Raw genomic sequence first — 26356 nt, 5'->3', positions numbered from 1 at the left:
AGAGTGCTTTGACCCACAATCCTGAAGGCTGAGAACAGTAGTCAGAAGCAGAACTGCCTGCCACTCCTCTCAGCATTCTTACAAGTGCCCCAGATACCCATAAAGACCAAAATGTGTGTGTAAATGTGTATTTTATGTCAATACCTCATACCACACCTGCCAAGCAATATACACAATGAAGAAGCCTATGTCACAAAATATTGTAATTTATTACACATGGCTGGTGGAGGGACAGATGTTTCAGGCTGCTATTATCAGCCAGCTTTGCAATTGCATTTCTTTTAACCAGTTATTTTTACATTTTTTTAGTTCATGTGTGAAATGGGTTTTATGAAAACATTTTTGTATGTGAATACTGCTATACTCTGCTCACAGAATCTTCACTTTTTCATAAATATTCATGATGCTAATCTAGGTTATCAACCGGACTATATCTGTAACCAACTAAAACCCAAGAATCTGGCCACACCTGCCAAAGATTTGCTTGGCTGGATCGCTGAGGTGGGGAAGACCCACCCTAACTCCTTTTATGTGGGTGTTAACCCACATAAAAGGATATGCAAGGAAGCTTTTGCTTTTCACCTACTTCGCTTCACTCTTTGCTGGCGAGTTCATCTATATTCTGCTGCTGAAGAATTACTGTGCTGGTATTCAAACCTGACTGCAACATAGACTGAAGACCAACTGAGAGATCCAGCTTTTTGAATTGAAAAACTACTGGATTAGCCTTTTGGTACAGGTTGAGAGAGAGCCATTATTGGATCAGCCAGACCACACACTGTAAACCACTCTAACAAAGTTCTCTCTCTCTCTCTCTCTCTCTCTCTCTCTCTCTCTCTCCTATTCCTTTAAAATCCTGATAAAATATCCAACATCTAAATGACAAAAATAAGATTATTTCAGTAGCCATTTAAGGATCAGCTTTGGCCCCTTCTACAGATCAATATAAGACTGTAGGGGATTCTCACAGGAACAGACAGGGTAAATGTTACATCAAGTGCTTAGAAACCCAGGACGTTTTTATCTTGATTTATGAATAGCAAGGAAACTTGAATGACTTCTTTTTTGCTGCAGAAACACAGTAAAATAGGCCAACCCTGTATTTTATACAATCACCTTCTGACATAGTCATAACACTACATGCAGATACAGAAAACCATGGGAGGCCCCAGTGGGAATGGGAATGAAGCCCAAGGAGCAGCCTGGGAAGGAAGAGCGTCTTAGAAAAGAGTCAGGACACATTTTAGATGCTGGGAGTCCTTGTCTGTGATGGTCTGAGACTTAACTACTTCACATCAACTCGGCTCATAAGGATAAGGGTCTGAAGAGCCACTTCAGGCCAGAGGGATGGCTCGGTCAGTAAAGACACTTGCCTGAGTTCCACTTCAGGGACTCACATCAAGGAATCAGAGAACCGACTCCTGAAAGTTGTTCTCTGAATTCCATGTGAACACAACGGCACATGTCCTGCCACTCCTTCACAGTAACACAGGACGTAAATACATTCTAAAACAGAAGTTGAAAAAGTCAAAGATCTGTTTTAGGAACAATCAACCCAACAGGTCATAAAAGAATGGGGTGAGGTGAAGATGTTAAACAGGAAACCTTAGCTGAGCGAGTTCTCCTGCTTTCAGTTCCTCACCCCAGTCTCTAGTAACATTTTTGAGAATTCTGGAACTTTGGTTTCTTTAAAAAACACATAAATATTATAAGAATGTGCTTTCACTTCAGTGTAGGTATGTGGGGCTTCTTGGACTGTCCATGCAGCTGACTATGATTTGCCTCATGCTCTAGCAGAAAGGTGTTTTTTTGCCAGCTGCAGATAGTTGCTACTACTTTGTGATGTTTGGAATTCTGGGAACTTTTTAGAGGGTACATAAATGTTTGGTGCCCAAGAGATGTGGGTGGTTGTTGGTCATTTAGTGGGGTTGGTTGTGGTTTATTAGTAGCCATGGTCAAAGAAGAAATAAAAGGAAAGAAATTAGATTCAGGCCTTCTTTCCCCTCTATCCCTTTTCTCTCCTATCTCCCTCCCTCATCCTCATTTCTCTCTTATATAGTATATAGGGGATGAAACCAGGAGGATAAAGAAAAAAACACAAAGTAGCCCAATCCCAACTCATTTATAAGCAGAGTTCCTGCTGCAGTCCATAGAAGACCTCTCTGGAGTCCCTCGACTACATTAAGTACATGAGTAGGAACTTGGAACAATCTTCTCTGTAACAGTATTGAGATCTCACCTATAGCAGGATTCAGCAGTCAATACTTCTGACATGCTTTAGGTCATCATAACATTTGTGAGCTGCTGTGTAAGAGAACTTCTAGTCTATAAGAGGCTTCAGCATCAAATAAATGACTTACAAAGCAGTCCCCTTGTTCTAAGTTAGGGAATTACACTGTTAGCATAATTCATAATGTCATTGTAATTACACATTTACTTTATTATATAAGAAAAAGTCAGTCTGTTACATTATTATGCAGATTTGGATTGTTGAACTTTCTAGGTTAGTTAAATGAAAAACAGTTTCAGAATATAATTAGTGGCTATATTTACAGTAATGTATCAAAATATATCATTAGCATTTATCTGGTATTATAGTTGCTGCTACAGAGCAATGCATAATAACAATAATACGTTTAGCATTAACTTTCAAAACTGTGTTATAATAGAGAATGTTTTGAAATTCTTTCATCTCTAAAGAATCTTAACTTTCAACTATCTGAAATAGTAACACCTGCCTTTGCCCAGAACAGAAGCTCATTCATGATTACAAAAAAAAGTTACCTTTTTGAAAAATCATGTTTTATCCAAAATCTGTTTTTGTTTAATTTTTTCACTTATAACATGATTTTGTTTTCCTCCTATGCTAATTAATTCTTTGATTCAGTGCTATGACTAGTACATGCAATAAAAATTCAGGTGCCATATTTTATAGAAATGGTAATTGCATATGATAGTAAACAGGAGGAGACACTGTCCTTCTGCAGTTGAGAGACTGACAAGCAAAGAACTTCTCATGAAGGCATTTGTACACAATCATCCTGTAACACACTGAGTGAGCGTGTCCACAGACACCTACTTACATAGTAATGTCTCTGTTCAATGTTGCAACCAAGGTACCTATCGTCCTTTAAAATATGACTTCAAGCTGGGCGTGGTGACACAAGCCTGTAATCCCAGCCTTCAGGGAGACAGAGGCAGGTGGATCTCTGTGAGTCTGAGGCCAGCTTAGTCTACAAAGTGAGTCTTGGACAGTCAAGGCGACACAGAGAAACCCTGTCTTGAAAAAACAAACAAACAAAATAAAACAACAACAACAACAACAAAAAATGACTTCAATTCGTAGTACTCAGACCACACCTCTCTCCTCAAACTGAATATATAGGGAGTTTTTAATCTAGCATAGATTTTATCATGGCCTATAGAACAAGCCTGTTCGCTTAACATACAGTGGCACTACACAAACACATTAAAAACACAAAGCCCCGAACAACTCCTTACTGTTACACTCCATCAACAGAGTTCATTGCCATTTCCCACCCCCTGCAACCAGTCTTCCCCTGAGAAAGAGCGTTCTAAGGTCTTACCTAGAACATCAAGATCAAGGGTCTGTGCTAGTTTTCTTGCACCATCAGCACCAAAAATATGAGTTTTGTGTTGACAGTTTGGACACTGGAAGACACTCATATTTTGGACAAGGCCAAGAACCTAGAATAATACAAACACACTGAAATTAAAATAAAAGCACAGCACATCATATCCTATGATTTACCTGCTAGTTACTGAATACCTACTAGTTAGTGATACATTGGTGAGTATCAGCATGTCTGCCCTTATGGAACTCGGAAGCTAGTGAGAGATGAGGACGGCAATATAGTGATAAACTAAAAGGAGACACGTGGGACTAGAGCTGTGCGGAAACAACTGCTCCTTCAGATCATGAGTCGGCAACATGAAGAGCTGATGTCTGCAGCAAAAACTGCCAGAGCGGGAGCACAGCCAAGGCAGCAGCATCTGGACCTGGCTTGCACCCTGGGCCAGAAGGGTATGGTTAGGAAGGTCAGGGCCAGGCGGTGTGAGGTGTGAATGGGCATTCTCCCAGGGGCTCTTGTACTGAAAACTTGCTCCCCAGCTGCTGCTATGGGGGGGGGGAACTCTTGGAAGTGGGGCCCAGCTAGAAAAATTAGATTACTGGGTGTGCTCTTGGAAGGACAACCTGCTCTCCTGTTCTAGCCTCCTCAGGCTGTCTCTTTCTGCCTCTCCTGTATCCCTTTCTCTGTCCTGCCTAACAAAGTGAACAGTGTTCTCTCCCACATGCTTCTTCTCCTCCACACGCTCAGCAACCACATGGAGCCAAGCAACTGGAGCCTGAACTTTCTGAAACTGCACCAAATAAATCTCTCCTGTTCATTCTTCTTTCAGGGACTTTGCTCACGACCATGGGAACAGTGACAAATCAGAAGACATTAATGCTCACCAGACACAAGAAACAACACAGATTTCTGAGGCTGAAAAGCTACAAAAGGTGGTGGTAGGCCAAAGCGAGCTTTGAAAATGTAGCTCTGATGAGAATATGTTGACTAACAGGAGGGGAGAAGGAAAAACGGGGGCTGAAAGACAGAGTCTTACAGTGTGTGGCAGCTGACACGCTCCCAACCTTCCAGGTCATGGGCTAGAACAAGGGCTTAGACGGTGTCATCTTCCCCACGGGAGAATACTGTTAAGTGGTGTTTTTATCATCCCTGTTGTTCTATGGAGAACACTGAAGCTTGCCGGAGATTCGCGTCAGCTCTTACTGCTGCTATTTGAATAAAATTTTAACATTTCACCTAATGTTCCCATCCCTTTCTGAGTTTCACTGGCTTTAGGCACAAAATTGATCTTTAAAAAACATTATTATTCAATAGTACCATTGAGTAAGCACACAGCTCTGCATATATCATCTGCATCCATGAGCCTTTTAATCTCACATTCACTGGGATTTAACCAGCAGCTCTCTTCTGGAATAAGAATGCAGAGCACCACTGTGTGAGCACAGAGATAACTGTGTGTGCCACCCATCTGCTCCAACATAAGATCGTCACTGTAGGAGATTATTAGATCATTTGCATCTTAAATGAGGAATAGTATTGACAGCCCACAATGACACTGATTGGCAGAAAGGTGATAAAATTTATTATTGTTTCTGAAAGGAGGAGCAGGGAAGATGAAGGCTGTCTACACACATGGAAATGACGCACAGTGAAGGAGGCATGTGCAGCACAGCTTTGAAAGCAACTCGTGCATACCCTTTTGCTGAATTTTGGTAATTTAGTACCACCTCCAGAAAGCTAAGAGAAAACATAGCTTAGTACCACAGGATTTATTTCTTTATTGACTGTGATATATTATGTCCTCATTGCTTGGGCAGTTTAACTGCCATTTATGTTAAATGTTATATATACCCTGACTGTAGGGCTTTCAACTTAAACATAAAAAACATTAGTCAATAAAGGAGAACACGAAAAACACTTAAATAAAAGGGAAATCTGGTGTGCTGTGTTTTAAGTTAGAGAGAACAAAAAAGCATTCTTAAACCGGAAGCTCTTAGCCCCATGGCACACAGGTGCAGCATGAATGAATGTACCTGCAGCTTATGGTTCACTTCTCACGAGCAAACCATTCTCTGTGGGCCACAGAAACACCCCAGACACACTCTCTGCAGACCGCATAAATGTCACAGACATAAAAACACAGATATAACCAAACAGCATTTAATGTGCACTTACACGCCAGTAGCTGGGCTGGACCCAAGGGAGAGCATGCAGTGTGGTGAGCAGAGCATTAAAGCTTACGCTGTAATTGAAGAAATGGATTGAGCAAAAAGATTTGTCCTAGAAGTACAGAGCCTTATAAGAGAACAGAGTAGAGAAGGTTACATCTACTCCACTGTCAGAGAGGAAATCTGACCTAAGTGACAGAAAAGCCGGGCAAAAACAAGGAAAGAAAGAAATGTTTAATTGAGAGAGGGAAGTACAGGGCTCCCTTTAGAAAGACAAGGCCCCGTGAGTGGTGAGTGCTTGGTGGGCTAGGGTATGAGGCAGCTGGAAAGGGGAACTTGCAGTGGGCATCCAAGTGTCTGGGTTCTACACGTGTAAAGAGAAGCCATGGAAAGGTTTTGACAGGAACAGCCTCTAGGCCTGTGCTCATACTAACTTTATTCCGAGGTTTGCAAACAACATGCTATAATGGGAAAAGAAGAGGAGTTTGTCTTGTGTGTTTATCTTTCTTAGACAAACACAAATCCAGGGCCATGTGCCCCAAGACCAGTCATGTGAGAGGTGATCACTATTCTAAAATATATCCAGTTCTCCGCTGGGCACAAAGTAGGGATTTTTCTCCTTTCCAATGAGGTGAGGGAATGCAGTCTGTCTGGGCCAATGAAATGTCCTGGTGTCTAGACTGGCTGCTCTGTCAGTATCGAGGCCATAGTTAAGTGTAAAGAAGGGAAAATGGACGTGCCACACAAGAGAAGTCACTGCTGCTGACTGAAACCACCAAAATAATTAGTGCATGTAACCCACCCACCTTAGCTGACACAGAAAATAACTTTCTTTCTAGGATTTCTATTTTAGGAGTTCTGTGGAATAAGGTGAGAAATTTTTTTTAACTCAGTTATGCTATGTGAATATGTTTTGGTTTTAATCCCAGGTGTGGGACATGGGACTCCTTCAGATTGTTCACAGCAGCAGGCTATGTGTCTCATGCTCTGGCAGGGGCATGATTTTGCCAGCAGAGGACAGTTTACATTTTGAATTCTGGGACTCTTATAAATGCCAGAGCCCCGAGAGGGACTGGAGGTGCTTCAAAGAGGTGGCTGCTGCTGGTTCCTACTGCTGCTTTTGCTATTGCTGCATTGCTGGATTGCTGGATTGCTAGACTGCTGGATTGCTGGATTGCTGGACTGTTGCATTGCTGGACTACTGCATTGCTAGATAGCTACTTATTGGTTGGAAATATTCTGACAATGAAGACTGGACTTGCCCCAAGGAACTCGATGTCCCTAATCAGCAGGAAGTAGTCTAAAAAGGTCTATTCCTCCTTTCCCTCTCACCTTCTTTCTTACCTACCTAGTGTTGGGGATTGGAAAGGTTTGTAGTAGAGAAGGGTAGTAGATATAAGAACCCAATAAAGTAGCCAAAAAGCCCGGTTACAGTGTAATGTCAATTTTATAATGAAACTAACATAAGAATACTTTAATACACATGTGCTATAAAACGTGAACACACATATATAAAGCATAAATATGCATTGGTATACATGAAGCACCATTTATTGGTAAAGATGTGAATCACAGAAGTGAAATTAAAAAAATCAAGTGAGGGTTGACGACACTTAGCGCTTATCCTAATAAGATGTGATTTCTTTCAGCCTAAGTGCTTCCTCATTCACCCGAGTAAACTAATGACACTCGACTCAAGAATCACTGTCTCAAGAACCTCACCCACATACTACTTCGCTCCAACATTAGCAACAACAACAGCGCTGGCTGTCAGGAACAGCACAGAGCCCGGCATAGACCTATGCATGAATGCTTTATAACGGGAACAACACAGCACTTGCATGTTAACTGGGTGGCCACACGGAAACTAGGGCGTCTTAGCCCACCATCCACACCACACAAATACTAACTTCATACAGACAAGAAGCTTAATGTAAAAGGCAAAACAACACTTTGAGAAGAAAACAAGTGAGAACACTTGCTACTTTGGAGGTGAACACAGAGAAACACTAGAGACAAGCTTAAGCATGATTATTAAATAGAACTTTAATGATATTAAGGAAGAAGCAGATGTCATTTAAAGAAAAGAGAGACTATAGAGCAGGACATGACTTCTACAACGCAAGCTTTGCAATAGACTGATTGAAATACTAAAGAACAAATCAATAAAGTCAGACGACATGATGAAAAACAGTTAAGAGCTTTGCTAGTACTTGATCAAAGGAGACACCCAAAGCACATCTGAATAGAGAAAAATGAGCATCACAATGACCAGACAAAAGCAAAGAGGAAGCACCCAAGGCCGTGATGGTGTGCTGGGCTTTGGCCACTCTGGAAAGCTATTGGGCCATCTCCACCTACTGAGTTAGACTATGGCACATCGAGGTAATGCACCAACACAGATGTGACCACAATCACAGCAGAACAGCTGGAAAACTGCAGAGTAACACAGACATATTCTTGTATGTCCCCATGGTACAGTGAGTTGGGGAACTGCAGCCATAGTCAATCATCCACGTGAATTTTGGGATCATGACCCAGGCACACTGTAAAGATAAGCACTCTGTCACCCCAGTCTCAGAAAGCTCATGGACGGGCCGGTGTCCAGCTTGGTGAGTTGGGTTTCACATGGGAGTTAGTGAAAGGCAGGATGCTCTGGATTACTAGTAAAGTTCTATTTACTTTGAAGTAACATCCTGTTGCTTTGGGCAACATCCTTTGGGAAACATCTTTCCTGCCCTACTCCCAGCTCTGATAACCACCATTTTATTCTCTCTCCCTCTGTGCTCAGAACTTTTAGATTTTACACATAACTGATATCAAGAAACATTTGTATTTCTGTGCCTGGCTTATTTCACTTCAAATAGTGTCCTCTAGATTTATCTATATTGTTGAAACAACAGGATTTTTAAAGGCTGAACAGTTTTCTACCATGCATATAAATAATGATCTTTCTTTGCTCATCTGTTGATGGTTACCTACACTGATCCCATCTATTGGTCTCTGTGAATAATACTGCAAAGATCTTGAGAGTGCAGGCATGTCTCTGACATGCTGACTTAGCTCCAGAGGATGTGCACATAGTGGTAAGGTTTCTGGGTCATATGCCTTTACTCTTAATTGAAAAATCATTTTAAAGTGTGGAGAGATGGCTCAGCAGTTAAGATCAAGTTCTGCTCCTGCAGAGGACTGGAGTGTGGTTCCCAACACCCTTGACAACTGCCTGTAACTCCAGCTCATGTATCCCCTTCTGGCCTCCATGGGCATCTGTACCTGTAAGTGTACACACCCCCAACACATATACACACAATTAAGACAGCACTACACAACCCCAGGATGCTGCAGTAATTTACACTTCCACAAGCCGCATGCGGGAGGACCCCTTCTACTTCTTCTCTCAGGTTGTCCTTTATCTGCTGAGGATGACGTAAGCATCCTCCAACGGGGGACTCCAGTGGTTTTCCTTTGCATTTCTGACAATTGGTGATGTTGAGCATTCGTATACCTGATGGTCAATTGTATGTTTTTTTGCACTTTTTTCCTTGCAGTTGGGTTTTGAGTTCTTTGCATATTTTGGATAGTAACCCCTTACGCTGGATGGTTTTTGTTAGATGACACAGAGAACCTGGGAAGAGGAAATCTTAACGGAGAAAAATGCCACTGTAAGACTGGCCTGCAGGAAGTCTGTGGGGGCCTTTTCGAGATTCAGGAATGAAATGGGAGAACCCAGGTCCCTGGGGGTGGGGCTAACCCTGTGCCGGTGGTCCTGGGATGTATAAACAGGCAGACTGATTAACACAGGAAACAGCCTTCCTCCATGGTTTCTGCTTCTGTCACTACCTCTAGGTTCTTGCCCTGACTTCTTTCAATGATGGACGGTGATGAGGAAATGTAATTTGAAATAAAACCATTTCTCCCCAAGTTGCTCTGGTCATGTTTACCACAGTGTGAGAACCCTAAGATGCCCATTATCGCATACACAGTTTGACAATACCCTTCCCCATTTCATAGATGTTCCTGTCTGTCAATTGCGCTCTTACTTGTGTTGATGCCATTTGTCCATTTCTGCATCTGCTACCTCTAGAGAGCCCCTGCCCTGAGCAAGGTCACAGGAGGGCATTTTCCAGGTTTTCTTCTAATAGGTTTATAGAAGAAGTGCTCTATCTTTATAACTTTAGATGTTTGAAGTTGGCTTCTGTACACAGTGTGAGATGGGACTTAATTTAACTCTTCTCATGTGGGTCCCCACCTGTCCCCACACCAACTACTGATGAGAGTGCCCTTTCCCCAACATTGTGGTTTAATATTAGTGACCAAATGTGCATATTTACTTCAGGGCATTTAGTTGTTCTGGTTCTTGCATATAAAGAGCAAGTGTGTTCATCTTATAAAATTACTTTGGCTATCCACTTATAATTCGCCTTTTATGTAGACATGTTGCAACTCAATCGAGACATGTTGCAACTCAATCGAAAGTTGTTTGTAAAAAGGAGGTGATCATGGGATCAAAGAGATGGCTCAGGGTTAAGAATGGGTGTTGTTCTTGCAGAGAACCTGAGTTTGGTTCCCAGAACCCACATCAGTGGGCTCTCAAGCACCTAGAATTCCCACTCCTGGGGACCAGGTGCCTCGGCGTGTAACCTCCATTCCTCCATGACATGCGCATAGTTAGGGGCTCTTTTTTTCAAAGGAGGTGTTCACGAAAAGAATGGCAATAAAGCATTAAGGACAAATTAAAAAGATACATATTAAGAATTGTGGACTAGTGCAAACAACCATCTACTTCAAATGGAAATTTTCCATAAAAACAAAGACGGTACAGGAAAATGATAATGAGCTCCGGGAGACAGGCTCCTGCTCTTACCTAGCAGCACAGTGCGGACCTGAGACATCTAACGCTAGAGAAGCTCCGAGGTGGCAGAGTTACCCAGGAATAGTAGCCAGTAGTCAACTAGGGACTAAACTAAGGTCCAGACCACCAGTGACTTCGTCAGAGGAGTAAGCTATTTCTGTAGCTTATGCTCACGAGTTATCTATTTTTGAGGTTTGTAATCGCGGTACACATGTGCGCGTGTACACACACAGTGAACACATGGTCAGAGGTGGCCAGCTGTATAGACGTGCACACTCACGCTGCCTGTTCTGTTAGGAGGCAAACACTGGCAGGGCTCTCTGTTGCCTGTACTCCCTTGAAAATACTTCTCAAAGAAATATACAAATTAATTAATTTAATACAATAAATTAATTTTATCTGATCTTGGACTTGACAGGAATGCAATTATGCAACGGAACTACTTTCATTCCATGTAATTCACCCAGTTAGGTCATGTATTTGTAATCCATTTGCATGGAGCCCCAACACTCTATGACCCACTCTTCTGTTGCTACGCACATGCGCTTTCTCTAAGCTTTGGGTATCATAAATGAGATGCTATGGATGCTTTTATACTTCCTTTTAAAATCTGAGTATTAGATTATACCCAGATAGCATTCCTAACATGATCTGAATTTGCACTGCCATAATTCTGAATGAAGCCGAGCATATTTTGAATGTTTTTTGGTCATTTGTATGTCAGCTTCTACAATGTACCTACTTAGGCATTTTACCTATTTTTGCAAACTATTTTTTTTTCTTACTGAATAGTACGAATTCCTGGGGAAGGGTGGTGGGGTGGCTCAGTGGGTAAACGCAAGCCTGACAACCAGAGTTCACAACACACTTAAAGATGATAAGAAAGGACCAGCTCCACAGTGGTTCTCTGATGTTCACAGAGGCATCACGGATTGTGAATTCCTCAACCACATTAGGTACACGTGTGTGCACATAGGAAATTTAAAAAGAAAATCCTTTGGATGACTTTTTATAATTTTTAAATTAATTTTATATTAAAATGATATTTTAATGTATGGTTAAATTAACTTTACCGGGTTTTGTTGGTTTTTTTGTTTGTTTTTTTGTTTTTTTTTTTACATTAAAAATATAGCTACCCTTGTGGGGCTCCAGACCCTTCCAGGTCTTCCTATGTCCCCCTTCTTTCATAAGATTCCCTGCACTCTGCCCAAAGTTTGGCTATGAGTCACAGCATCCGCTTTAATATCCTGCTGGGTAGAGTCTTTCAGAGGCCCTCTGTGGTAGGCTCCTGTCTTGTTCCTTGTTTTCACCTTCTTCCGATGTCTATCTTGTTTGTCTTTTTGAATGAAGATTGAGCATCTTACCCAGGGTTCTCTTTCTTGCTTAACTTCTTTAGGTGTACAGATTTTAGTATGTTTATCCTATATTATATGTCTAATATCCACTTATAAGTGAATATATATCATGTGTGTCTTTCTGCTTCTGGGATACCTCACTCAGGATGATCTTTTCTAGTTCCCATCATTTGCCTGCAAATTTCATGATTTCCTTGTTTTTAATTGCTGAGTAGTATTCCATTTGTGTAAATGTACCACAATTTCCATATCCATTTCTCATCTGAGGGACATCTGGGTTGTTTCCAGCTTCTAGCTATTACAAATAAAGCTGTTATGAACATGGTTGAGCAAATGTTCTTGTTGTATACATGAGCATATTTTGGATATATGCCTAGCAGTGGTTTAGCTGGATCTTAAGGTAGCACTATTCCTAATTGTCTGAGGAAGCTCCAGATTGATTTCCAAAGTGGTTGTACAAATTTACATTCCCATCAGCAGTGAAGGAGGGTTTCCCTTTCTCCACAACCTCTCCAGCATGTGTTGTCACTTGAGTTTTTGATCTTAGCCATTCTGATGGGTGTAAGGTGAAATCTCAGGGTCGTTTTGATTCGCATTTCCCAGATGAGTAAGGATGTCGAGCATTTCTTTAACTGTTTCTCTGCCATTTGGTAGCCATCTATTGAGAATTTTGTGGTTAGCTCTGTATTCCATTTTTTAATTGGAGTACTTGATTTGTTGCTATTTAACTTCTTGAGGAGAAAAACAGAACCAAAAAAATCTGGGCTAGGGGTCTTTTCTGAGACTGATACTCCAACCAAGGACCATTCATGGAGATAACCAAGAACCCCTGCACGGAGGTAGCCCTCAGCAGCTCAGTTTCCAAATGGGCACCCTAGTAAGGGGAACAGGGGCTGTCTCTGACATGAACTCAGTGGCTAGCTCTTTGATCACATCCCCCTGAGCGGGGAGCAGCCTTACCAGGCCACAGAGTAAGACTATGAAAGACAGTCCTGATGAGACCTGATAGGCCAGGGTCAGATGGAAGGGGAGGAGGTCCTCCACTATTAGTGGACTTGGGGAGGGGGGGCATGGGAAGAGATGAGGGAGGAAGGGAGGGCAGGATTGGGAGGGGATGAGGGTGGGACTACAGCTGGGATACAAAGTGAATAAATTGTAATAATAAAAAATTATATTAAAAAAGTAACATTTTCCTTTAAAAAAATATAGCTACCCAAATTTTAAATTTACATTTGTGGTTTAGTTTGTATTTCCATTGGACAGTGCTGCCCTAGACAACGTCTGACCACAAATGTAGTTTGGAAGTCATCCTATGTAATATCAAAATGTACAAAGATGTACAAAAATATTTCATCAGGTTCTGGGATGTGTTATAAGTATTTTAATTAATTGATTAGATTTATAATTAATGTTGTTGTCATTGTATGCATGCATGTATACTATGGTCCGACAAGGAGGTTTGAAGACAACTTTGTGGAGTCAATTCTCTAGTCATTTAGGTGCATATATGTGCATACATGTTATTTATGTATTATGAATACTATATATATATATAGTTTGTCATATATATGCCATATATTTTCTCTTTAAATAATTAAAAAGGAGAAACCCATTATTAAGAAATGCAGACTGCATGATAAATGACTCCTTTAAGAAACAGTAAGTATGTGAAGGCCTGAAGGGAAACTGTATATCCAGGAGCTTAGAAGACACTGTACTTCTAGTCATCAAGGCCTGCAATAGGGCAGCCAAGGGTAACTAGGAAGAATCTAGAATATCCATATTCCAATTCTAGTCACAGAAATTCTTCTCCTAAACAGAAAATAACCGATGCCTACACGACCCAAAGTAAAACAAAACAGCCTCACACCTTGTGAAAGCTTTATACATTGCTAAGCTGTTTGTGTTTATTGCAGGGTGATTGTGTGTGTCCTTTGATAGCAGACACATTAAAAACAGCAACTTTGCTCTGGCTTAATTTACATAATGGCGTGGAGCTGCAGCTGTAACACTCTCAATCACGTTTAATGCTTCATCAAAGTATAAGCTCCCTTTTTCATTCTTACCTCAGCTAGTTGTTCTGGAAGAAAGCAAATACTACATGCCTAGCTAACGGCAGCTAACACCCCATTTCACATGGTATTCCTAGCCATCACTAGCTCAGAAGGGTGCTTCTTTTATTAACATCTTAAAAATTGACTCTTGAAATATCAACATTGCCCTGAATATTGGATTTTTGTGTCTAAATGTACTGAATTAAGCAGGCTCAAAATTTTAATTTCCTCTTCTTATTTGAAGCCCTGATTTAGGTAAGCAACAAGAAAGACTGTCGGGCTACTGTATAATCCAGTTTCTTAAGTTAGAAACAGGTTAAATGCTGGCTGGGGCCTGTCACAAGCATTAAAAGCTGTGTTTCAAGAAAACTGCATGGTGGGGTGGGGGTGCTCTGCTAAGCAGAGAAATGAAGAGTAGTAACGAAAGTAGATTAGATTTGTAAGTGCTTGTCTATTCCCCTCTGGCCTGCACCTATTTTTGAAGCATCCATACAGATACTATAATTTTAAAAATGGAATGGGTGCTCGTTTTCCCCTTTCCAAGAAGTCTGATATGGAAAGGGTGAGTGCAGAGGTCTGTGTCTATTCACCTTTCAAGGGCCAAGAAGTGCCGTGGGCCATGCGGCTCAACTTTTCTACACCTAGCATTCTCCATCTCTAAAAGGAGGAATTATACCGGTTTCTCAAGTCTGCAACTGAAACAGGAACATTCAGAGCTACTATTCAGAGTACTACATGCTAAGTTATGCCAAGTACTAAATATGTAATCTAATTCAACCGTACGACCACTGGGAGAGTATCACTGTCCCCGATGCTGAATTACTTCCTCTAGGTCACATCATAAATTACAAAGCTCAAATTCAGTTGAGGTCACTGAATTGTAGGTGGAAGCAGGATGACAAGTAAATGGACTGGGGAACTTTACTCAGGGAAGCAAGTGGCTTGGATAACGACAAGTCAATACAGTTTAGCAGAGCAATTTCACACAATAATTAAGGCATAGTTACAGACAGGCCTGGTTTGCATTCTCCTTTGCACTCAGGAATGCAGTCAAGCTGAAGCCTTCTTCAAGATCATGGTCACCTGCCTTTCTCTGAGGCTCAGTCTGTCTCTTGACTGTCATTTGAATCTATGGATCCATAGCTATAGCCCACTTTTCAGCGTTCTCATGTCCTCCAGCTTCACACCCTTACGCGAACAAGTAAATTCAATGATAAGCAAACACTAGACTCCTTGAATGTGTCTGTGATTTCCTGAGATGCACACAGTGCCAACCTCAGAAATCTCAGGTGAGGGTGAGCTCTCCTAGAAAACAGCACTAGGCCAAGTTCCAAAGAGAAGTCTGTTTGTTTAGTCTGGGTGTGTAAGGATAAAAAGAGATTACTTAAGTAAAAAGAGAGCGTCAAATGTGCTTGGGTGGGAAAGTGGCTTGCTGAAGATTCTGAAGGCACATGGGATGCAGGATGCACAGAAGTGGAGGCAGACCAAGGTGGCTGTGACAGGAAGAGCAGAGCAGCCTATGCACTGGGGAGGATGGACAGTGGGCTGGAGATGGCGACCGTCCTGGGTCACGGTGATAGCGTGCCTTTGGGCCAGTTGGCTAACCGTGGCACATGTTTCAGGCAGGTTCCCTTGACAACAGGGATCCAGTCTCTTCTGTGGAGACTAACAGATAAACCTGTAGTGGGCTGAGAGGCCAGCTGGACATCTGTACAGGATTTCACACATAAAGGTTCCCTGGGCTGGAAATGACACATCATATCCAAAATTACAGAATGCTGAAAAGATGCAAATAAGATAAAGGCTTTGCCAGAATACCAGCCTCACTGGCTCGAAGAAAGTTTTCTTATTCTCAGAACTTAGCACCCCTTCAACATCACAGAGTTAATTAACAGATCAAAAAGGATTCAGAGGAAGCAGGTCTGCTTTTCCTTCTGGGGTCATCACGGAAGCTTAGAGTCCATGCTGGGGAGCTTTTGCCAACTTGACATAGGCTAGATTCACCTGGGAAGAGGAGACCTCAGCTAAGTAATTACTAACTGATACAGGAACATCAAGCCCACGGTGGCCATGCCATCCTGGGGCAGCTGGTATATAAGAAAGGTAGCTGAGCAAGCCCAGGGAAGCAAGCCAGTGAGCAGCATTCCTCCATGGTTTCTGCCCCGAATTCCTGCCTTAGCTTCCCCAGTGATGGACTGTGACCCATAAGATGACACAAACCATTTCCTTCCAGGCTGGTCTTAGTCATGGTGCTCACCGCGGCGATAGAAAGTAAACCGAAACACAATACTTCATTATAGAGGACACTATCAGCAAGTGCATAATCACGGGATAGCTCAGTTAGCAAATGCTTGTTGAATTAACGTTAAGTGAGCCTGTGTGTAACTAAGAAATAAGAGGGTAAACAGACATTCAGGCACTCTTGAGGAGCGGGGTTAGTTCCCAAAGAAAGGCCTGAGTAAGAATGTCGCTGTGAGGCCAAACATTCAGGTGGTGAAACAGCAGTGAGGTATGAGAGGCACTCTTGGAAAGGAGGTATCAAAAGTGGGTCAGAATATCATACATAAATTACTCATTATTAAAAATGGATAAGGATGAACATTCTTTTTTGTTTTTGCAAAAAACAATCTACCTACAAATCCTGCTCTAATCAGGGATTCGTCATAGGTTTTTATCATTTCAGGCAGAATTTAATCCCTCACCTCTTTCCTGCTTTCCAAAGTTATGCATTGAGTTAAGAAATCATTTAAATTAACTTCAAAACGTTCTTGCAGACATCACTAAACTCTGTCCATACCAATGAATTCCAATGACATCACTGTTTCCATGGTAACTAATGCACTTCAAAAAGGGGAAAAACAGAACAAGATGAAAACCAGGGGAAAGGGAATAAAGTAGAATAAACAGCGCAGCATCGTCTTTGCATTATGGAACACTTTTTAATTCCAAACACTTTGCCATTTCTTAGACTCGGGGGATCTTAAAAGCCAGAAGGCTCTCTGTAGCCATCATACTCAGTTCTCACTGATAACCGAGACTCACTTTTCTTGGCAGCAGCATCATGGTTGTCAGGCTGCACAAGAGGCCCAGCGCTGGAAAGTTCTCATTCACCTGGAGCCTCACTACACATGCACGCTCTTCTTCAGGTTTAAGAGATGACTAAGGCATCTACCCGTTTTTACGCTGTTTCTGCAGCATCAGGACAAATGATTGAAATCAGGGCATAAAAAGAGGGGCTAGCACAGAGATACAGTAGGCAGATGTCCAAAATGCCAGAGGGAGGACTGACTAATTCCATCTTAGAAACAGCCGCAGAATACACAGCTCCGGTGATTTTCACTTCTATGCCATTCAATCCCAACATGCCCATCCCATGACCACATCCTGGCCCTGGCAGAACCCAGGATGACCCTAACTCTACAAACTTAAAATTACTCGTGTGATCCCAAACGCTGTTTCCTCTTTTCTCCAATCCTGGGTGCAGCCAGGGAGCCGGCATTCCATTGGAGGAATTATATGGCCCAGTCTGTCTTGGATACCAGAAAACAAACAAACAAACAAACAAAAAAAACAAAACACAGAAACATAACAGTATGAGACTGTTTTCTTCATTATTTATAGGTTAAGAAGTGTCAAGGGTGTCAGAGGAAAGTACCACCCGAGCTGAAAATATGCATGCTGAATGTGGCAACTATGGTCCCTAGACTCTGAATAGACAGAGTCTGTGACGGGCCTGATCCACAGTCACTGTTACCTCAAATGACAGCATTAGCTAAATGATCTACTCGTATAAACTGAACATTTCTGAGGGGAATGAGAGAGATAATCTGAATACTGCTCTTTGCAAACCAATTTCTTTTGAGGCTGTGCCAGGGTTGAGTGCAGTAGACTTATGTGTCTCCAGCCAAGGTCAGCATTCACGCCATGCAGGATGAGGGCTAGTGTCTGAACCTTGCAGTGGCATTAACAGACCAATGGTCCCGTTATGTACTTTTTGCCAGGAAGAAGTACAGATCACTTGTTAAACTTGGCGCCATCAATTCTGGCAGAAGGCTGCCTCTCTCTCTGCCACTTTATATTTTAACCTCACATAAGGGGCTGCTCTACTCAGTGATCTGCACAGCCGTTTCTGTGTCTAGTTTATCCTGGAGGACATAATACAAAGCCACATTGCTCAAAAGACATGCCAGTGTCTGCAGTGGCATGTGATTATCACTGCTGTAAGTTTCTTCCAAGCTAAATGCTGGAGTATAGAACGCCAGCTCTGAACCGACCAAGCACACATGTAGGTCCACCAGTGAAGAGAGCCCCAGCCACCTGGAGAAAGCAGACAGGCGTGCTCCTCGTGAGGCTCCTTCGCACTCACCGGTGCCTGCCGCTTGCCAGCGTACACAGTCCTCTCCAGACGGCAAGTCAGGAGAAGCACTCCTGGGTGGGTCCCCTGGACTCTGCTCTATATACTGTTTCACATCTTTTGAGGCTCCTCTCAGAGACAACGCTTAAGAAAACATCCCTGACCATTATCCTGTGTCATGGTCTCATTGAAGAATATGAGGAAAGTTACGAATTCTTGCCATACCCAGACACACAAAATTATCAGAGTTTTTGGTGGAATGAAGGTGGGCTAGAGAATTATGAGGGCCCTGAGGCTAATCCATGCGTCTAAGTTTGAAAACATGTGTGTGAATATATGTGAGGACAGGCATGCATTGCATGACACACGTGTGGAGATTAGAGTACAGCCCTGTGGAGTCAGGTTCCTCCTTCCACCTTTCCATGGATTCTGAGGACTGAACCCAGGTAATCAGGCTCGCACAGGGAGCACTTTACCACTGAGCCGTCGTTCGGGCTCGATAGAGCCCAGATTCTATTGGATTTAAAGACCTGTGTGGAGAGCCACGTGGATGGAAGCATCACAGTGGTCTCATTCCAACTGACCTCTGCGAGTATTTCAAGGCTTTCGTGGAGGCCACTAGAAGGAAGATCTTTCTTTTCCCTAGGTTAAAGAAGAGGGGAGTGTGTTTAATATAGTTTCTTCCTCTCCAGAATCTGGTGAGAGCATGCGTCTGGTCTCAGCAGGGCATCTCTTGAGCAAGCAGCTTGTTCTGACCATGTACAAATGGACAGTGTCCTAACTGGTCACATGCTTCTTTCCTTTGGCTGCTAGAAAAGTCAAAGCATATTTAAGTTCCTTAATGGCATGCAGTTTGTTTGCTGACTTTACTTTGGGTTCCATCTGATCTTAATTACTCTTTGTCTATTTTTATTACATTCTTACATTATTTTGTCATGTACAGAATATCCTGAAATACTCCCTAGAACAACATGGGCTGTCAAGAGTTAAAATGTAGGCAGCCAGAAGGAAGAGGAGCTACCTTTTCACCTTCTTTCCCACAGGTGGTCTTTCTAGTCTATGAAAACCTTTCCTGGGAAGCTCATGTGACTCTGTCAGCATTTGGAGAGCACAGTTCTTCAGAAAACTTGAAATTCCTGATCCCTGCTTCAGAATTTCTCTTGTTTAGCATGACTTGGACATATTTGTAACCTTAAGTATGTTTTTCAGTAACTGGAAAGATCAGCTAGGAGTTTCATAAAGTGTTCTATAAAAGGCTAAACTAAAACTCAAATGATGTTTTGTTAACGGCTTGGTTCTTAGGCTAGACAGGTGTCATACTTTACCAGTGAGGTTAAATGCTTACAGGCACATGGACCTTTCGAAACATCTCCGCTCCCTTGTGTGCATCCATGAGTGCAATGTCCTGAGGCGTAGAGACGATCACAGCACCTGACCAACAGGGAAACAAAGCAAGGCTGTCTGTTAACGCTTCAGGGAAAGCTTGCTTGTACCCTCATTTTATTCACTGCTCACAGAGTCTGCTCCATTACCTAGCAACTTCACACAAGTTTGACACAAGCAAATAAAAGGTATCTACTTTTTGCTTCCCTGGCTTTGAGCCCTGGCTTCTGACATCACAGCCAAGTGAGCAACACAGCCAGGGCACTGCAACCCTTCCCATTTAGGCGTGTGTTAGTGAGACAAGTACCAGGCCAGCCTTACTGTCCAGAAGTCAGGTCGCCGCACAGATACTAAGCATTGTAACAAGGATGTGCATGAGGTCATGATGTTCTAACAGAGGGACAGGAAGAGCAGTAACAGGGAAAGGGGTTGGTGAGTTGATGTGTAGGGTGGAGAAATGGAACACAAGGAGAACAATCAGGAAGGTAGCCAGAAAGGTAATTACTAAGCTAAGTTTTAAAAGTTGTAATCTGAAAAATTCCCACTGCGGTGAATGATTTGGTAAAGCCAAGGGCTGTGGTAGAAATTCAGGCGCAGACTGGCCAGGCTTGAATGGAGCCAGCATGGAGTGATGGTGACGGAGGTGCTTGGGTTCGCACTATCACCCCGCACACGCAGACGGCACTGGGAGAGCGCTCAGGGGTAAATGTAGGACTGCTTTTCATTGAGTAAACAATGAAGGCCTGGTTTGACCAGCAGACTCTGTGACCTCCTTCAGTTCTGTGGTTTCTTACAGAGACTCCAAAAATGAATATGTTATAGATCAAATGCAAGCATTGGCTTACAACTAAATACACAGAAACAGGCCATTTCAGAGCCTAGAGGGAAGCATGAAAACAGAGGAGGAGTTATCAATAAATATCTGATTGGGTGAAGTGACGGTCAAATGGTACCACTGAGTACTAACTGAAGGTGTATTGGGAGATGCTAGGTAAGGGGAAAGAGGCAGGAGGACCCAGTGACAGCACACACTCATAGGAAGACAGGCAGAGCAAGCTAGAGCAAGCATCGTCTCATGGCGCTTCCCTAACTGGAAGCCACAGACTCTGCTTGCACCAAAATCCTTATCTTTCATGTTAATATCAAGAACTTGAATTTCATTGATTTGATTTTTAAAGTTTTCGTTGTATTTTTTTTTTTGAGGGAATTGTTCTTTATTCTACAATGCCACTATTGTAGATATTCAGTATCAAAACAGCTGCACTATGGGGTTCTCTTTCACCTGAACACGGCAATTGGTGGGGACAAACAAGATCAGCACACCACCGGCCTGCAAAGAATCCTCACAGCCAACGGATTGGCCAAGGTAACCCAACCCCCACCCCGGGCAAAATTTCAAAATGATATAAAATATAAAAAGTTTCTTTTTTACAAAAGCTAGTCAAGATTTCTCCAGCACTGACTGACACGAAGAGCTGGCCCTTTAGAGACAGCAGCTTCAGGAAAGGGCGGTGGGGTGACTTCTCGTGTGGCTAGTGGCACGAACATAATCATCCTTCCCTTTCTCCCTCAGGGTCACCTCAACTCTAAGGGCAACACGATCCATTTTGTGAGCAGCTGGGAAAGGGGCTGAGATGAGACGGTCCGGGCTCAGGCACCGGGCTCAAGCATGCTTGTCTAACAGGCCCTGGGAGCTGGGAGTGTCTCAGACTGCTGGGCTTATCTGGTCACACCTGCTGGAAAAGGTAGACATAAAAACAAGCGCCCAGGTGTTCACAGAGAGCAAAGCTGAAAACCTTCTCGGCCCGGAACAAGTTTTTGTTTGGTGCACTTCAGCTTATCTTCAAGTTATCAACGGTCTTTTCCAGTTTGGCCACCGATCTTTCAGCAAACTCAGCAGGGGTCTCTGCTTCCTTGAGTTTATCAGTAAGAATCTTTATTTCTTCTTCATACTTGTCTTCTCTTTGAGAGTGCCTTTCTTTGGTAGCACCCAGACACTTCAGGTTCTGGTCCATGTGTCTGAACTGCTCGTCCACCTCTCGGCAACGGGACTCTGCCGGCTCGGCTTGTTCGTCTGTGCATTCCAAGTCTCCCTCAGTAACCAGCGCTTACGAGCCACCGCTTCATACTTCCTATCTGCCTCTTCTGCAATGTGCTTTGCTTCCTTTAGCTGCATCTCTTGGAGCTCCATCTTTTCTTCATCTTATAGAGCCTGGATTTTCAATCACCTTCATACTTTTCTCACTCTCCTCAGCAGCCTTTTCCTCTAGCTTCTGCAGAGCAGTGGCAAGGCGCTCCTGAGCACGGTGCAGCTCCTCTTCAACCAGCTGGATCCTGCCTGCGGGTCAAGGAGGCCACCTCAGCTTCAGCCTGCTCCCGGGCTGCCCTTCTCCCTCCACTTGCCGCTGGAGGCGCTCGGCCCTCAGCATCATCCGCCTGCCGCTGCAGACCCTGGATCTTGTGCTTCACCGCCTCGACGGTGGTAATCCCAGCCATGACGCCCACCCAGCCGGTTCTGGAAATCAGGTCGCAATCTCCTCCCCTCAGCCATGTAGCCACTTCTCCTTGGTTGTACTTTTTTATTAAACTTTTTTTAAACCTAGAAGTAACTTTAGGAAGGGAGGTCTTACCCATTCTCAAGTTTGAGATTCAAATACGTAAGGATTTAAAATCTGGTTCTACAGTTGATGGACTGTGTGCACGTGTCATCATTCGCCCTACGGGGGTTTCAGTTCCTTCACCCGCAATGCCCCACTGTGCGGGAGCACCCAGAGCGGCAGCATGCAGCAGCACTAGACACTGCGGCTGACATGAGGCCCTGCATCCAGTGAGGGACCCTTGCTGCTAGCAACATCCCCACTCCTGCTTACTATTAGCAAGACGCCTCGGAAGTTGCCAGGAAGGTCGTTTCTGGCCATGTGCCAGATCATCCTACTCTTAAATAGTTTCATGGATTGTTCCAGCTTTCTTTTCTTAATGTCTCTGCTTAACAAACCAAAAGCTAGTCCATAGTTCTCATCTATATAAAAATTATTCTCTACACATACAAAGTATTTCCACAATCTGCCACCTTCTTGATTCTGTTATTAATATATTTTCATATCCAGTCATGTGGAAGGAATTAATTCTAGCTCTGGCCCCATCTAGCTGTGACTAATCTCGGGCAAGAAACTCAGGAACACCCTGGGTTTCAGTTTCCCTGCCTGTAAAACTGGAATCTGGGTTGACCGTTTCCAACGCCTCCTACGATCCCGTGACTGCATGATCTCCCGTGGCTGCACCGGCTCCTGACTATTTCTAAGCCATGCCACTTTGCAGCCTCACTGCCCCAGCTACCTTATTAAGTGGAAGTAAGCACCGCCTCCCCAAACCAGACTGCTCTCGATGTACAGGAACAAAGAACTTTGTTGACTATTTCCTCCCAAGCATCTCCCTCATCATAACCCACTATGCAGGGGGGTGGGGGGAGAGGTTCCTCTATTGCATTAGCTCTAAAAAGTGCTCTGAACTCTACATACAGGACATAAATGCATTCTTGTTTAACTATCCTTGTCTCCTGTTTATATCTCACTGCACAATTCAGGTTTGTCTGTTTTATCATCGGCATGTTTGTCCTTCAAAGGATAGACTTGTTCCTAGTTCTCCGTGCGGTGATAGGACCTTGAAAGGTCCTACTAGCCTGCTTTCTGGGATTACTCCAGGTCACATGCTCATATCTAAAGACTTGAAGGGGGAACTGGGAAAATGGAAGGGAGACTTGATCTGGAGGATGTGAAGAGAGGGAAATGCTAAGCAAGAGAAAGAGAAATAAAAGAATACCAAGGATGGCTGAAAAAACCATAGGGAAACATGATTTTTTAATTTTAATGTTAATTTAAAAATACATTTAAGCACATGTGCATTTTTGGAGATGTCAGTAGCATAGGATGACCAGCAAGAACAAGCCATTAAGCAGCAGCCCCTTCCCATGGCCTCTGCACCAGCTCCTGCCCCCAGAACCTGCCCTATTTGAGTTCCTGTCCTGACTTCCTGCAGTGATGAGTAGTGATGTGGAAGTCTAAGCCAAAGAAACCCTTTCCTCCCTGATTTGTTTTTCGTCCTGATGTCTCATCAGTAACCCTAACTAGGACAATGTATATACATGTAGAAGTAATTTAAATGAAGTTATGCTATAAGGGGTGACAATGTTTTTCCCAAGAGCCAAAGACCATCTGACAAAAACCCTGGTGCCAAGCATGGAACTTCTCTCTTTTTTGATCAGGGGACTTCACGAGACATCCTAAACAATATAGGATACTGGTGTTCCCCTTGGTTGCCTCCCAGAACTTGAAGTACTGCTGAAGAATCCATCTTTCATAAACAGAACTTGGAGGAATTAAACTGGAATTGACCTGGAAGCCTCCGCCGTGAGAGCTAGCTATCATAATATTCAGGGGTACTATAAAAATTGACAGGGCAGAAAAGCAGTCAATAGTCCTAGGTCTGTGACACCTATGAAGCACAACAACGACTGCATTGGGAAGATCAATAGTGCAATAGCAGCTCCTGTATCTGAGGGGGAACCAACAACTGTCTAACTGCATTTAAAGGCCACTGACTAGGAAGGAAATCATACCTAGCACTGAAAACCCAGTCAACTCGTGGCTAGAGAGGTCATAGACCCAAGAAAAGAATCCACTACTGCTTTTTTCTTTCTAAAATAATATAATTACAGCTGTAATCTAAATACTTATCCTTATAGCCACAAGCAATAAATTGAGACTATTACAGATACCCACAACTGTTCAATATACAGAGAATAAGTGACTGTGGGGTGCCCAACCTCAACAGACACATCTACAAGACAACCCCTTCCACCTAAGGCTCAAGGAAAAATCACAAAGAGGAGAGAAAGAGCCTAAAAGCCAGAACGGTCTGCTGTGAAAAAATTTAAAGGACGTATGCCAATCATTTCTGGTGAAGTATCTCAACAGCTTAAAATATGATCTCATCAAATTGCCAACACAATTCTTTACAGACCTTGAAATAACAAGTCTCAATTTCATATGGAAAAACAAACAAAAAAACAGAATTGCTGAAAAGATCCTGTATAACAACAGATCGTCTGGAGATATCTCCATCCCTGATCTCAAGCTTACTACAGAGCAACAGTAATAAAAAATGCATGGTACTGGCATAGAGACAGAATGGTGGATCAATGGAATTGAATAGAAGACCCAGAAATAAACTCACACATTTATGGACACCTCATTTTTTACAAAGAAGACAAAACCATACAATAGAAAAAAGATAGCATCTTCAGCAAATGGTGCTGGTCTAACTGGAAGTCTACATGCAGAAAAATGCAAATAGATCCATAATTATCACCCTGTACAAAATTAAAGTCCAAGTGGATCAAAGACCTCAACATAAAACCAGACACACTAAACCGCTTAGAAGAAAAAGTGGGGAAGAGCCTTGAACTCATTGGCACAAGAGACAACTTCCTGAACAGAACACCAACAGCACAGGCTCTAAGAGCAACAATCAATAAATGGGACCTCATGAAACTGAAAAGCTTCTGTAAAGCAAAGGACACTGTTGTCAGAACAAAACGACAGCCTAAAGCCTGGGAAAAGATCTTCACCAACCCTATATCTGACAGAGGGCTGATATCTAGAATATATGAAGAACTAAAGAAGTTAAAAAACAACAAATCAAGTACTCCAATTAAAAAATAGGATACAGAGCTAAACAGAGAATTCTCTATAGAGGAAAATCGAATGGCAGAGAAACACTTAAAGAAATGCTCAACATCCTTAGTCATCTGGGAAATGCAAATCAAAATAACCCTAAGACTTCACCTTACACCCATCAGGATGGCTAAGATCAAACACTCAAGTGACAATATATGCTGTGGAGAAAGAGGAGCCCTCCTCCATTGTTGGTGGGAATGTAAGCTTGTACAACCACTTTGGAAATCAATCTGGCGCTTTCTCAGACAACTAGGAATAGTGTTACCTCAAGATCCAGCGATACTACTCCTAGGCATATATCCAAAAGTTGCTCAAGTACACAACAAGGACATTTGCTCAACCATGTTTGTAGCAGCTTTATTTGTAATAGCCAGAACCTGGAAACAACCCAGATGTCCCTCAGTTCTGGATACAGAAATTGTGCTACTTTTACACAAATGGAATACTACTCAGCAATTAAAAACAAGGAAATCATGAAATTTGCAGGCAAATGGTGGGAACTAGAAAAGATCATCCTGAGTGCGGTATCCCAGAAGCAGAAAGACACACATGATATATACTCACTTATAAGTGGATATTAGACATATAATATAGGATAAACATACTAAAATCTGTACACCTGAAGAAGTTAAGCAAGGAGGAGAACCCTGGGTAAGATGCTCAATCTTCATTCAAAAAGGCAAACAGGATAGACATTGGAAGAGGGTGAAAACAGGGACAGGACAGGAGCCTACCACAGAGAGCCTCTGAAAGACTCTACCTAGCAGGGTATCAAAGCAGATGCTGAGACTCACAGCCAAACTTTGAGCAGAGTGCAGGAAATCTTAGGAAAGAAGGAGAAGATAGAAAGATCTGGAGGGAA

General features: G+C 42.8%; 1 protein-coding gene and 1 pseudogene across 3 annotated transcripts in view; both read right to left on the bottom strand.

Moving 5' to 3' along the window:
* Nubpl (NUBP iron-sulfur cluster assembly factor, mitochondrial) overlaps positions 1-26356 on the bottom strand; it is a 208702-nt gene that overhangs the window by 11434 nt on the left and 170912 nt on the right. Inside the window, exons 8-9 of one of the 3 annotated variants that reach the window (XM_060387483.1) lie at positions 19722-19807; positions 3588-3708 (exon numbers count right to left, since the gene is read on the bottom strand). In XM_060387483.1, coding sequence (XP_060243466.1) covers positions 3588-3708; positions 19722-19807 — 207 coding nt within the window. The remainder of the gene's footprint in view (positions 1-3587; positions 3709-19721; positions 19808-26356) is intronic. The other 2 variants (XM_060387484.1, XM_060387485.1) reach the window with 2 other exon arrangements.
* LOC110561572 (tropomyosin alpha-3 chain-like) lies at positions 21533-22255 on the bottom strand (annotated as a pseudogene).

The sequence above is a fragment of the Meriones unguiculatus genome, chromosome 7 (assembly GCF_030254825.1).
Source record: "Meriones unguiculatus strain TT.TT164.6M chromosome 7, Bangor_MerUng_6.1, whole genome shotgun sequence".
NCBI lineage: Eukaryota > Metazoa > Chordata > Mammalia > Rodentia > Muridae > Meriones > Meriones unguiculatus.
Note: the sequence above shows the minus strand (reverse complement) of the source record. Positions and strands in the feature narration are given on the sequence as shown.